The sequence below is a fragment of the Cuculus canorus genome, chromosome 7 (assembly GCF_017976375.1).
Source record: "Cuculus canorus isolate bCucCan1 chromosome 7, bCucCan1.pri, whole genome shotgun sequence".
Classification (NCBI taxonomy): domain Eukaryota; kingdom Metazoa; phylum Chordata; class Aves; order Cuculiformes; family Cuculidae; genus Cuculus; species Cuculus canorus.
The window spans coordinates 9,416,777-9,431,982 of NC_071407.1; the positions used below are offsets into that span (position 1 = coordinate 9,416,777).

The 15,206-nt window shown below is 37.2% G+C and overlaps 1 protein-coding gene across 2 annotated transcripts in view; it reads left to right on the forward strand.

Annotated features, from left to right (window-relative positions):
• RTKN2 (rhotekin 2) overlaps positions 1-15,206 on the forward strand; it is a 202,326-nt gene that overhangs the window by 162,033 nt on the left and 25,087 nt on the right. For both annotated transcript variants that reach the window (XM_054070960.1, XM_054070961.1), the window contains 5 exons: positions 158-358; positions 4,996-5,090; positions 6,607-6,713; positions 7,743-7,874; positions 14,704-14,869. In XM_054070960.1, the coding sequence (XP_053926935.1) occupies positions 158-358; positions 4,996-5,090; positions 6,607-6,713; positions 7,743-7,874; positions 14,704-14,869 (701 nt within the window). The remainder of the gene's footprint in view (positions 1-157; positions 359-4,995; positions 5,091-6,606; positions 6,714-7,742; positions 7,875-14,703; positions 14,870-15,206) is intronic.

Genomic DNA, 15,206 nt, shown 5'->3' on the forward strand with positions numbered 1-15,206 from the left:
TGTACTCTAGTCTTTAATTCCATATTGATGTCTTTGCCTGAATCTGATGACGTTTTTTTCCATGATTAGAAATATGTTATTTAATATAAATAGTAGCAGCAGCATTCCTTGGCTGCATAGTCAGTTTGTTAACAAATTTTCTCCCCTCCACCTTCAGTGATGAAGCAAGACCAGATTTCCAGGTGAAGGTTGAAGTGTATAGTTGCTGTACAGAGGAGCCTTTATGTGTTACAAACACTCCTAAGAAACTAGCAAAGAAGCTTAAAACATCCCTCAGCAAAGCTACAGGGAAGAAACTCAAAGCTGGGCTGGAAGAAGACAGCACTGAATCCCTTTTGCCCACTGACCCAGTGATTCAGTAAGCCATGTATATTGATATTCTAGTATTATCATTTTTAATATAGAAATAAGCTGAATATACTGTAAATTTTTGGAAAACTGCCAAGAAAGTGATTATTTCTGTACTTACCTGAATGAAAAAAAAATTTACATTTTCAATAGGAAATGAGAAAGTAGGTGTGAATTTCAGCCACATCACTCAGCGTTGGGGGCTGGTTCTGATCTTGAAACACATGAGTAGGCTTTATCTTTCTGCTATACAGCTAGTTGGTAAATCCACTGCTGTTTGCAATGTTTTTAATTTGATCTCTGGAGGAAATTAAGTTTGTGTTGTCAGTCTGTCTGTGTTCCTCTACCTTCATTTCTCCTCTTTCCCATTTACTCCCTCTCCTGTATTTTTGCACCTAGCCAGTTTTGCTTGATAGACCAGCAGACACGTCTAAAGGTTCCAAGCTGTGTGATATAAAAAAGTGCGGTGTATAGACAGGAAAAATCTGGCTCGTACCCTCTCCCCTGAAGCAGCTGAGGAAGCTGTTTGTTGTGCCTGGGGTGCCTGCAGTGGGCATGGGGCCATTCTGCTTGCTGGCTTTTCAGTAGGTCTCTGGACAATCAGAGGCAGTTTACAGGGACAAGCTGCTTAACACGGGTTTTATTAATTGACTTTAGCACAGAACATTTTAAAATGCTGTACTGGTTTTCACCATTTGTAGAAATAAGTGTTATTCCAAATAATTTACCTGTTTTGTTTTAAAAATGATCTTGAGTCTTTCATGCATTTTTTTTAATGATGCTAATTGCCTACTAATATTTCCTAGCTACTCTCATTCATTGAAATTTAAGCTGGCCCAGAACCAAATGGTAGATGTTAATAAAAATATTGATATTTTTATTTTCTATAAAGCAATTTTTTCAAGGACTTTTTTTTTTTGTGGCTGAACAGTGAGGAATCAATGACTAATTCTTGCCAGGTGTTGATTGTAGTGTTAGTCTAGCTCCATCTATCTATTTGCCTGGATTTTAAAAAGGAACGTTCAAGCATATTCTATCTTTGTCAAAATGATATTATTGTATACTGATATTACTGTTTCAATCAAAAATACACATCCAAGAGCTCTTACCACAGAGCAGAGCAAATTTTATCACTAACTTGCCAGTGTGTTCCACCTAATGGCAATGCATCTTTCAATCTGCATCATCTCAGGTGGCTGTGCTTCCCACAAGCTCCAGTTGAGCGATGACACACTGTCATTAGACACAATTTGCTTCAGAGATAACCACTAGTTTATTTGCTGGCCACACTTGCTTGAATATAGATTGCCTGACGTTTAAGGAAGAAGCGTGGTAGATGGTAGGCAATCCAAACAGCTGCCTCCTCCCTTGGGTTTTGCGTTTGGTTTTTCAATTGTAATTGTATTTTACCTTCCTCTGTCTTGAAGTTGTTTGTTTCTACTGTCAATAGTAATCTCACAGTGACTGTTACTTTCTTAACAGAGTTAAATGAATTATAATGTGTTTAATGATGGCTTTGCTAAGTGACTGAAAAAGATTTCTGGAAAGAAATGGGTTATTAGGCAGAAAATATGTTGTAATTTTTTTTTATAGGTTCCCTTAGGATTTATATTAGTAAGACCTTGGTATGTAGCCCTTGTAGATATTACAAGATTAGAGGAGATCTTTCAAGTATTCACAGAGAATTCTGCCAGTCCAGCAGGTGAAATTAAACTCCAACAAAAAAGGGAACTTTCTGTATTACTTGAACATCTTTTCTCTGTAGATTTCATTTGTACAGGCCTTTTTTTTTTTTTTTTCTCCCTGTTTCAGAGCACACATGGGACAAAGTTCTCTGTTTTTCAAAAATTCTGTGATCCATCTGTGTCAAACTTCTTGGCTTAGAAATCTCCCTGGTTAGTGAGGACACTGTCAGCCTTGCAAAAGCTTAGTGATGAAGGGCTTTGAATGGTTGCTTAGGTTGGTTAACTTCAGTTGTACTGATATTCTCTCTACTCTCAATTATCTCTCTTTTCATTTCTATAAAGTCTCTCGCCTGCTTAATTTTCTATTCTGGCTTAATATTTTTTTTTTTCTTTTTACTTTTGTCATAGAAGTATGATGTTTAGTGCAGTTTTACTGTTGAATTCCAGCGTAACTAGGTTGCTGCTTGGATAAATAATTGCAGAGACTCCCTGAAGTGCATGTTTATTCACTTGCAGAACTGGCCTACCCATGGACTTGTTGTTATTGCCTTTTATGTATTGTCCTCTGGGCTGGAGGTGCAGCTTTGGCATCCTGTGTTTGAATTGGCAAATGCATAGTGAGATTTTGCGACAAGTACATGCTTTAATGGCCTCAATTTTACGGTCGAATGTTATATTTGTTTTTACTTTCTGTTATTTAAGATCTGATTGAAAGGTGAGCGGATTAGATTATTTTTTAGTCACAAATCCTCCACTCTGTCTGGATGAATGAACTAAGTTTGAGATTCCTAACAGTGGGATTAATATTCAGAGACGGATTCTGGACTCTGAGATCTATTAATATGCATCGATAGAAAGGGTTTACACCTTCCCACGCCAGCGTCGGTGTGGCAACTTTGGGGCCTCTTTCTTGATCCGTAAACAGATTTAACAATGAGCCTTTGCCACAGGCATGTTGTGCAAATGAGCTAATTTTTTTTAATAAAGTTATTACATGGAAAAATGCTATAGATATGCAAAGTACTGAATGAGATGCAGCAGGCAGATTATTCTTTGTTACACAAAGAAACTGCCATTTAAGGCAGTTAGCTAATTCTGTGAAATGTAGAGGCAAAATGTAGTCAACAATCTTGATTAGCCAGTTAAATTTGAAAAATATTTGCAGATAAAACTTTTCTAAATTACATTGCAGCTGGCTGAAAGGAATGACTGTTATATTTTAGAATGACAATGTTAGTGTGAAGCATATTTTGAAAGTGAAGTAGCTATTTTTTTTGGCAAGGTTGCTGTGATAATTAGTCATGCTTTACAAAAAAAGTCACTTTAAAGTCAGCGCAGAAGTTTTATCTGTGAGATGACATTGGACATTTTGGTACAGTTTAAATAGAATGGTAATGTATTGCTCAACTGCATGGCAAAACATAATCAGTGGAGAATTTTTGTTAGGGAACAGTCTAGCAGGGAATATATACAAATGCTGATGAGTTTCTCTTCAGATTGTCCTCTTGAAATGTTTCACAGCACTGTTTTTTCACCCAGAAGGTTGTATCATATTTAATTTTCTCTCTATTCCCTTGAGATAGATTTGTAACAGACCTCTCTGCTAACAAACTTGCTACTTTTCTTCCTCTAATTTCCGTAGGGTTAGGGTTAGGTAGGCATCTGCCTTGTTCCTCTGCAGAGTCAAAGATTTTAGGACCATATGTTCCCCCCTGAGCTACTAGGAAAAATAACCTTTTAAAAATATTGTGATAGAAAGCTATTTTTAGTGATCCTTGTTCTGTAGTGCCTTCTCACCTTTTACACCACTAAGCTATCTTATGCCATACTGAAGATATTTTGAGCATCTTATGCTCGATAATCTTAGGGAGAGTAGTTGGTGATTTTGAGGGGTTTGTTTTCCTGTGAACTTTGTTTAAACTGCCATTAGCCAGGTGGAATTCTTACTGCATTGCTGGACTGTAAAACTGTTACTCGGTTTGAAGAATATTTGGGGGGAAAAGGTTAAACATGTACCAAATTTATACTAGTTTATTCCAAGAATTGCATTCCACAGGCACTGTGCTGAATTGCAAATGTGATTTTTTTTTTCCCTAGGCAAAACAAAGATACAGCATTCTCAAACCTGTAAGCACAATAAGTGAGAGAGTCCTTTATGCTACAAAACTGACTGCAGGATTTCTGCATAGATTTCTGCATGTGAAGAATCAAGCTATTAGATACTTTAAAAAAATACATATATAAACAACTGTTTTTATAAGAGCCTACACAGACAAAAGAAAAGAGTAGAGCGACATGGAAGAGCAGTATAAAACCTCTTAATTTTTAACCTGTACTTTCAGATAACGCTTATGTCGTCAGTTGCTCTAATAACTGTAGTAATTTTTGAACTTGTTGCCAAATCTAGGTGATTTAGGGCTAAGAGTAAAAGCTGTAAAACTATTAAAAGCTACATGGTGTCTGAGTAGAGGAAAGATGTTTTTAGCATCCTCAGGATGTAGAGGTTTTGGAAAGCACAACCTTTCTTCCTGGCCTTGGCAGCTGCTGGTACAGCAGTAACCTTCAGCCCAGCTCATGAGCAGTGGCCATACAAGAAGTCTCTTGGCTGGCACGTCCAAGAGAGGTGGCTATAGAAAGAGCCACCTGATGGGACCTCATAGTGTTGGCCTGGGCAGCGAGGCCTGGCAGTTGTGAGGTTGGAGGAAGATGGGGGTAAAAATCTAGGAAGTAGATGACTAGTCTGTGGGACAGTGTTGGCTTGTAAGGATAAACAGAGATATGGGAGTTCTGTCGGAGGAGGAGGTTGCGGGGTGGCGACTGTGGTCACTGACAGGTGCTGCCTTGCACCTTGATGCTGCCTTGTACACAAATGTATTCTCATGTGTGTCCAGACTCTCTTTAATTACTGCTTGAGCAATGTGAAGCGAGAATGTCTTAAACGTACCTTTTCTTTCACTTTTAGGGGAGCAAAGTACAGTTTGCTAGCCTATACCACTTTGGGGCTGGAGAGTGCCGAGGACAATTTCAGGACACACAACCTTACCATTACAGGAAATGGTAAGTACATATGGTACCAATTAAAGGAAATAAGAAAACAGTAACATTTTGCATTTTTCTCTTGTAAACTAAAGAGCCTATTTTTCTTGATACTTAATATAGAACAACTTTAATAAAATATTTAACGGCTCTAAAACAGGCATCTGTACGCAGCTGAATAAACTATCAGTTGAGTAGAATTTCAAGTCCAGATGAAAATTTAATTCTTTCCGTAGTTTCTTCTGTCATTTGCATGTTGGTCTTATGTGAGTTGTAGCTATATACAAATTTATTTCCCGTTTCTCACAATCAAGGAAAGGAATCGGCATGAAGAACAGCTTTTTCCCTCTGTAGTCAGAAGGAAAGTAGAAAAATGCTTCAGTTCATCTAGGTTGTTTGAGGCCCAGACTTAACGCAGGACACAAGCATGTGTGCTTGCATTTTGCATTGGTCACTGTACTTCAGCTCTGGCACAGCAGAAGTCGTCAGCAGTTAGCCTAGATGCTAACAAAGGGACTGAAGGTAATGTTCTAAGTAGCAGGAGTATGGGTTTTGACAGTTTCCTGAAAGGACAGCCCCTCCCATCTGCCACCATCTAACTGTTAACTTGAAACATGGGACTTTCACTGCATTTCACTGTAGCTTCTGGGAATTTTATCTTTTACTTAGGTAAACTTGACCTCAGAGAGTTTCATTCTTTAGACTTCATTAACTCTGAATAGGTACATATTTGAAGATTTATGGGGCATTTATTTCTTGAAGGGTTGGATGAATAATTCTGAGTATCTTTGATATTTATAAGCCTTTCTTTATTACTACTTTATGCTCTTTCTTCTTCAAATTCTTATTTCTATTGTTAATTTACATAACTTAGCCTGGTGAGAAATGACATACCTGGGTATTTTGGTTCATTACGAGCATTTCTGAAACAAGACCAAAGCCAGAGTCATGTCAGTGGAGTAGGGTATTATCTGCTTCTGATTACATGGCAGAGCTGAGCAAGGAGGGATGTTGCAATTAGTCAGAAACTCCTTGGAAACCTAAATGCTCTTCCAGCGCTGACTGAAGTAGGTACAAGTTCTAAGCCTTAATAAAACAATCTGAAGCAAAGCACTTGTGTATAAATGTAGCTGTGCATAATAATGGGATGGACTCAGGAATCCTACTTAGATGAGAAGGCCTGTGTACTTACCTTTCAAAATGCTTCTACCTGTGAAATGAGATATGGAGATATGTTTTACGTAACATCGTGTCCATTTTTACTGGAAATTATTTTAGAAATTATTATTCATTCTTTTTTTGTTAATTTGAAAAGCTTACTGAAGACTGACAATCGGTTTTAGTCTAATCCTACAGGATGACATCTCTTTAAATATAAAAGATGCTTATTTACATTCATGATAATGTAAAAATGGGTGTAGAAACCCAAATCATATATTTAGAGAAAGTGTTTGAAACCAAGTGTTTGTCTTTTTTTTTTCTTTTTTTTTCTTCTTTTTTTTTTTTTTCTTTTTTTCCTCCTGGTCTCTTCTCCCAGAGGAATCCTCTTTTTGGCTTCCCCTGTATGGAAACATGTGTTGCCGTTTAATTGCTCAGCCTACCTGCATGGTTAGGGATACAATGGCAGGATTTCTCCTTCAGCAGGTAGGAAGACCTTGCTTGTGTTTACATCCTCTTCTGTTAATAGCTGTCACTAAAAGTCAATTGTTAAAATATTTGCTTTTTCCTGAAGTGGTTTCTTGAGAACTGTTATTTTTCACCTGTTCTGCCTAGAGCAAGGGGGAAATTCTATCTCACAGCTGCATTTACAAAATGTATCTTCAGCAGCTAAGTGTCAAGAAATGTTTCCTTGGCATGCTTATTGATAAAATTATTTAGGCTGTTACATAAAGATCAAATATAGTTGTTTCAGAATCAATTTACGTTGGTATTTGATGGCAGCAGTCCTGATAATCCTATAGCTCTCATCCTTGTACATACCTCTCATTTTGCTAGTACAAGAGTTCAAATCACAGCATGGTGAATCTGACTGGTGAACTGAGACATATTTAAACTCATCCTTTCAAAAATGATTCATATGAACTCAGTTTACTACTCTATTTTGGTTCATTGCACAATGAGGCAAACGAGGAGGTGATAGTGGAAGGCCAGAGGAGCTGGGTTGTTTTTCAAGATTGCTGAATTACAGACGTTAAACTGGTTGTAAAACTATAATGCATTTAGGAAAGCTGTTCAGCAAATTCATTTGAGAAAGTGGAAATTCTGGACAGATGTCTTTGCTTGACATTTGTCGAATGCACTGTGTATTTCCAAAGTGAGATTTTTTTTTTTACTTTTATTTTGTAAGTTACTGTAGAAATAGAGGTGGATTCTTTTTTACAATGGACACCAGCTCTAGATCTCATTCTGCCTGTGTGAAACAGCAGATATTATATTAACTGTCACAAGAAAACAAATCTACAAAAAACAGTAAACCACCAAAAGATATTTAGAGTATTGCTAACATTTAAAAAATCATTGACTTTGATATATTCTTCAATAGAAAATCTTTGTTTTAGGCAAGAATTCAGTGTGGCTAAGTTAATGATCACACAGGGCTGATCTGCGAATACCTTGTAATATGCTCTTCATTTATAGTTTGTTTGGCAATTTCTGACTGTTTCTTCCCTTTAGCAAATGATGGGAAGTCTCACTAGCTGGAGGAGGCTGTATTGCGTACTAAGAGGTGGCAAGCTCTTCTGTTATTACTCTCCAGAAGAAATTGAGGCTAAACTGGAGCCAGCATTGACTGTTTCTGTCAACAAGGTAAAATCGATTGTGTAGGGGTTCTTTTTGGTTATTCTGTGGGAGGTTGTTTTGGTTTAAGACACACCTACAGTCATTTGGGCTTTGAGCTGCTGGGATGCAGAATGCATTATAGATAGCATGGATGGAATATGCTTCAGTGAAATTTGCATTTGCTCAATTTTTTAGCAAGGACATTACATTTCTTAGCTGTGGACATAAGTTCCGTCTATTGCATTAGCCTGTTTAACATACAGGTAAAAAGTAAAATATTTTCCTTAGGAAAAGTGATAGCTTGTTATATGACAGTTCCATAAGCCAGCCCTTGTAAATGTATTGCTTATACCGTCCCTTAGGAATGCTCTGGTAGACTTTTATCCTCACCAATGTGAAATTTTAACAAAAGCTCTTTTGTTGTATGTTATTTGGCCACAGTCTTAATTAGAAGGAGAGATGGAAAATAGTGCAAAATATTTCAGTGCCTTAAAATAAGCTGCTTTTCTTAATACTGATTTTGTACAGTGCACAATAACTTTGAAAGTTCTGTCCTCTAGGATGACATTATTGCTCCTTTTCATACCCTGATTGGGAAGGCTGGATTTAAAACTTAAAAATAAAATGTTACTTACTGTTTGGCTAAAGAAACATTAAGTATTTAATTTGAAGTATGTATTTAAGTCTTCAGTTTAGGAAGTTGGACTCGATGATCTTGAGGGTCATTTCCAACCTAGCGATTCTACGATTCTATGAATGTTGTTTGAAGGGCCTTCTAGAATGGCAAACATTAAGAGTGAAGAGACGCTTTCAAAAACTGGTTTTGGTGTGGTCATCAAGACTTAGTGTCGTGTAACGACGAGTAGAGAAATTTACCGTTATTTGAAATTGATGTAGCTAGATTCCTCTTGCATAAGTAAATAGACACACTGGTTGATCTGGATTCTGCGCTGTACTACTTGAGCACTTAATACCAACACTACTTCTGAAAGAAGCATTCCTCCTGTCCAGTTACTTGTTCTGACTGTGGTACTGCTTTATGCCAGGGCAGGCACTAGGGCAGCTGCCTGATGAATTGGGCAAGGGAACTGATGTGGGTTAAAATTAGCTCATTTTAGGGGAAAGAAGCTGGTTGGCTTCGACTGTGGTTCACTTTAAATTCTCTTATCCAGTTCACTACATGCTTACAGAAATGCTTGTGTGGTACAAGGAAGGGTTTAGGCTACGACTGAGAATTGGTGGGGACATAGAGTAATGAAGACCGTCTGCTTACAACAGCAATATCAGCTCTTGGTGGCTTTAAAGTTTCTGGAAAACACGACTGCGTTCTCACCTAGAGTGAGACTTGTATATGAATCTAACATTTAAACTCAGGGTAACAATGTGACCTGTTTGTGTTAGGACTTCTTTTTTTAATGTGCTAAGATTTAAATGGATTCCTTAATTAAAAACACCTTTCTATTTGTGCTGTATCTTTAAACAAAAACATTTTTTCTTCCAGTTGTTTATGCATTTACATTAAATAAAAGTTTAGATTGTGACGTATATTTAAGAAAGTTTATTTTCTTAGCTATTCAGTCACTTTTAATGGCACTAGTCAGCTTTTGCTGTAATTCTGCTTTCCAGCTGTTCACAATATTAGCTAAGATATGGTAAACTTCAGTAAATTATAGAACAACTAAATCCATATTCTAAAATGTGACAGTAATATTTTTGAAAATTATGTCAGGCAATGTCAAGTTTTTCCTTGGAGGTCTCTGGGTCTGTATCCTAGTTTTGCCTTTCCTTTTAAAATAACCATAGTTAAGTGTTTTACTCCTTCAAGTTACCAATACACTTAGAACTTAAAATTCAGCTTAATAAGCCTTTGCTGGGAGACTATCCGTATGTTTGCAGAGTATACCTAAAGCTAGTATGTAGAAGGTACATAAATCATGTATTTTGTACCATTTAAAAAAAATGTCAGACTGCTAGAGAATATCACCGTGAATCCTTCTTCAATTTAAATTAAAACCAGGAAAAAAAAAATTGCAATTTGAAACATATTCAGATACTTTACTACTTAAACAGTTTCTCTTAACGCCTGCAGATATTTTTTGATTCCTTTGTTATGAAATTTCTCTTACAGATTAAATTAGATCAATCTAATCATATGGGCTTGTCTGCTATATGTTGTTATAGAAACAGCAATTCCAAAAGGAAAGTTGACACTGAACATCAACTCTAGACATTCTAAAATCTCTTCTGGTTTCATATGTGGCATTTTCATTTGTAATGTGAAGCTGATCCTTTACATGTAATTGAAAGATACATTCTGAAAAGTAATGAAATCATCTGGATTTATGAGAAACTCTCTGGAAAATATTCACACTGATAGCCTTATTTCCCATTCGCTTTGAATTGAGACTTGAATAAGCCATTAAAACCAGCAAAGTCATTACTTCAACTTAGATGACTTCACTGCTACTGCTGTTGAGCAAGAACGGTTCTGCAGTTCCTATTATGCAAGTGCTACATTATTGTTCCAGCTAAATGTGATTATAACATATTATATTGCAAAACTAAGTAGGAAAAAGAGAAATTATATTTTCTGTTGCAAAGAAAATTTGCTGGAATCCAATTTAAACAAGAAATAATCCTTATGGGCTGATTCCTGAATTTTTTTCAAGTTTTCTTTAGTTTGAAATGAATAATAAAGGCGTTGCCTACACCTGATATCTTAGCAAATTGGTGCACGTTCCAGTGGTTCAAGTTAGTTATTCAGTAATTGGAATACATATCCTATTGTATCCTGGTCATAGATTATAAAACTTTTTTGTACCATGTGTGTCTGAAGCTTGAGGAATTCTGAGTTGTTGCTTTGAATTAATGTAGGACCACGATTCCCTTCCTGGCATATTTTTGCTGGTGTGATCTTTGATCTGGTGCCACGCAGTGCTGCAGACCCAGAGCTGTCTCCACACTCATGTTAATGGTTGAGGTGAACACGGTGAGAAACAACAAAAGTTTGCAGTCACGGGCTCAGGGTTCATAAATTGGTTGCTAAATGGTGTAGCAGAAGGGAAAGGACAAAATCAAGCTGGCATTTCTGCAGGCTTTTACCTGGAATCTCAGTTCTTGTTGGAAAACTTGTTCTGGGTTAGGTCAGGTAAAGAAATTCCTTGGAAAATGTAGTAGTGGCTTCAGCAGCATAACTTTGGGGTAACCATGCAGTATTTCTGGGGAACCAGGGAGTTCACCCTTGGACAGGAGCAGAAAAGTGTTGATACGAATGCTTGACAGTGTGAACATCTAGGGAGACAGTGATACGCGCAGTGTTCCCTGCATCAGGGAACTCCTGCAGGGGTGAAATGAGAGCATCCCTGAAAATGCTCTCTGTAGCAAGGTCTTTGTCCCACTGTTTGGCTTAGACAAGCCTTCAGACATGCGACGATGTTTTGGAAAAGCACAGGCTGATTAAGTGCCTCCAAATATCTGGTGTTTCATGTTGTGTTGCTCAGTTTAGTCCTACAATTGCTTGAAAAGAGGGGGTGGATGTGGGCTGGAGATGCAGATGTAATGCCCAGGTCCCGTATGGTGAACCTTACAACACACATACTCAAATTGAGAGGTTTGGAAACAATGCTTTATAGCTCCTTGGTGCTCCACAGAATGCTGGCTGGTCATATAGTGCCATCTCCTTCTGGTTTTTATTATAGCTGCTGCATTGAACCAAATATATCTAAAATGGCATAGATGTCCTAATATTGTTGTTCCATATTATGCTTACATGTTACATTTACCATGCAGTGGCCACACTGCTCTGTTAATGCAAATTCACAAAACAATTAAGATGATAGGAGAAAATATTTGTAACTTATCCAGTTAATTTGAGTTTGTGCATGAATGTGTTTGAAAGTCATAATTTTAAATGTAACCATATTCCCCTGCTTGCCTAAACCAAACCTATGGAAATTGTTAACATTACAGCACAAAACAGTGCCTGAACAAATCATATTTTGTTTCCAGTATTGTGTTGTTATTTCTTGGCTTATTTTTTGGTACTAAAAACGTACGAGAAGCTTTTACGTGTGATTTGGTGTGTTTAATCTTAAAGTAGATACGCAGAACTGGTTCTCAGGATATTCAGTATTTTTCCCAAGAACTGTAATTTGGTTTGATGTCTTAAAATAGTCTTTATAACCAGTGCTTCTCAGTGTCAGGATCAGCTCAGCAGAAAAGTATTTCACCTTAGCAATAAAAAAGTTCTTTCTCTCACTTCTTTTGGGGAGGGTGCTTTTTTTTTTTTTTCTTTTTAGCTTAGAAGATGAACTTTCCAAAGAAACATTATCAGGCAAAGAGGTTTTTTGATTTGGGGGGAAAAGTATAGAGGAGGTTTTGTATTTACGTTACATTAAAAAAAAAAAAAAATCTGTTATTTTCCCTTGTAGTATTTCCCCACCTTCAAAAAAATAATCCTTTGCGTATAGGATATAAGACTGGCTTCAGCTTCCTCAAGAGTCATTTGAGTTCAAGACTTAACTCCAATTTTCCTATTCTGATCCACTGATTGTTCTATTTTTTACAACAGCTGTAGCAGAATTGGTTCATTTATCTATAAGACTGTGAATGGCTGAGCATGATACTTTAGGACAGTTTTGTTGTTGTTGTTTTGTGCGTCCTTTTGCTTGTTTTTTTTTATTATTTTATTTTTTTGTTAAGTGGAATTGGGCACACAGTGTAATTCACCCAAGCCTGGTAGATTCATCAGCCGACTACTGTAATGACATCTTGTATCACTCCTTAAATATTCAGGCATCGGGTATAGATTGTTGCTTGAGGATTTATCTCCTTTGAATAATACTGTAGTTGTAGGATAAAACCTGCAGCAAACATCATTAAATAAACTTGTGTGTATCGTATGCTTGAAGTTCTTACTTGTCAAATGTTAATCTATTTGATTTAATTTTTTTGCTGGTATCTATGGTTACCTGAGTTAATGGGATATAGAGCACTTATGGATGAATTACTTCATCTCCTATTTTTAGACAGAGGAATTTAAATGAGCATATCCATCAGATACGCTACAAGCAGCTGTTGGTATTTCAAATGGTTACTTCAGTAATGCATTTAAAATCTGGAAATGTTCTGTAGAATATGTTTTGTTTTGTTTTTCTGAGTGTCAGAACTCATCCCCATGGGATCCCACGGGTGAACTTAATTTCTGTAGGTGTATATTTGACATCTTTAGCAGATGTTTGACATTTGGTTGAATTGTGTAAAAAGGAACGAGGTCGATCTATCACCACTGTATTTTAAGGAATGCCCTGAGCCCACCTTTGGGGTCAGATTCATTATCCATCCAGAGAGAAGATCTTCAAATACAATCCTGGCTGTGGTTGTTGGCTTCTAAAAGCTGGAGCATTCCCCACTCCAGGGGACACCTTTGTGTGGCGGGAGATGTGCTGCATGGGTGTAACGTGGGTTAGGCAGCCTCATGTCAGGTGGGTTGCTCATGGCAGGGGGGTTGGAGCAGATGATGTTTAAGGTCCCTTCCAACCCAAATTATTCTATGACTCTATGTGCTGCCAGACTGTGGGACTGGCCAGATGTAGCATGCCAGCTAGTTCCCTCGCGCTGAAACTCATCATTCTGTTGGGATTTGGCATTATACTGCTCTCCTGAATGTGTTGAAAATCCTTTTAAGAGCAGTGTTGTAACAGGCCAATGCTTGTTCAGTCAGGTTGACTTGTAGATGCAAAGATATTTCTGGATTTTCTGCTTTTACTTTTGAAAATAATGTTAATTATTTTAATTTATTCGTCATGTTGTGATGAGAAGTAACATTGACTAGTTCTGCTCTGGAAATATTTTCAGTTTTGTTTTATCAGACTTTAACTAAAATATTTCAGTATTTTACTCATTAAAAAACCCTAAAATTCACTCAATTAGGGTGAGTGTTTTTATACTGCAGTAATGCCATAGCAAAGAAACTAGATACTATGAAAATACCACTGCACGTAGTCTAGATGATAAAAATTGATTGAACTACGTCCCCAGCCAGAAGAGGAAACTTTGGCTGTAACAGTGCTGCTGCGTAATCTGAGAGCTTTTCTAACAGTAGCTGAAGAAATTGGATAGACTTATGATATACTTCTCATGTATATATTTTAATTGTTTCTATGTAGCTCTTCTTTAATTAAGACAAAACTGAACTGTCTGCTTTGAAATGACAAATAGGATTTTTGTATGTTAGCGCAAAATATTTTTTGTGCTGGAAATCTGTTCAAGCAGAACCGTCTGAGTAACTGCTATAAATGCTCCTTTAAATATGGACTAGATAAGTTTCTGTTATAATTTCCTGTCACTGTAGTATTAGCCCTGAATGTCCTGAGTCACTAAGATGAACATGAAATACATACAAGTTTAGAATACATTGCATAAACACAGAAGTATGGTAGGAGACCTACATAGCAGCTGTAATAATGTGGTTGTCCAGCTGAATAGTACAGAGAACAGGAGCTACTTGCTGCTATTTTAGATTATTTACTAAGCTGCTGTGGAGAAGGATGAGCTGTGTGACATGAAGGCAGAGGGAGGGGAAACAAAGAACGTCCATTCTGTAATTCAGAACCAAACTGCAGTGATCCTGTTCCATTCCCTAATTTTTCGTATTTCATGCCATATTAATAACTTTATGAGAAAATGTTTTTATAGGCAATTCTTGGCATTAGTTCCTTTTTCTTTTTTTAATTGGAAATTAATCTGACTTAGATAAAAAAGCCAAATGATGCCTCCCTTACGCTGTCATTAGCCATAAGGTAATGCCAGTCTGGAGCTGAAGCGATAACTCATTACTACAGTTTGTCGTTCCTAGGAAACCAGAATTCGAGCTGTGGATAAGGACTCCAAAGGAAGAACTAATAACTTCTCTGTTATCAACCCTGTGTCTGGAGAGGCTGTGATGCAACGTTTCGCTACTGACAGTAGGGAAGAACTCCATAAGTGGATGGAGGCTTTCTGGCAGCACTTTTATGATCTGAGTAAGTAGGCAGGCAGGGCTGGCAACGTGCCCTCCAAGTGGAGTGTTACGTAACATCAAAGAGATCTTTGAACAATTTGAACTGGAATTGCCTCATAAGCCTTTGTTTGTAACGCTGAGAAGAAAATGTTCTTTGGGATAATATTGAGTGGTGGTCTAAGCCGTTGGAAGGCAAATATTTGACTAAGCTGAAGTCTGCATGTTCAGTTTGGGTTTTTGCAGGCAGCCAGGAGCAGAATATGTCTAGAAATCTCAAAAGAATTTAGTCTCTTTTAGCAATGTTCTAGACAATTTTTTTAAGGACTGCTAAATTCTCACCATCTCTTCCTCCACTGTAG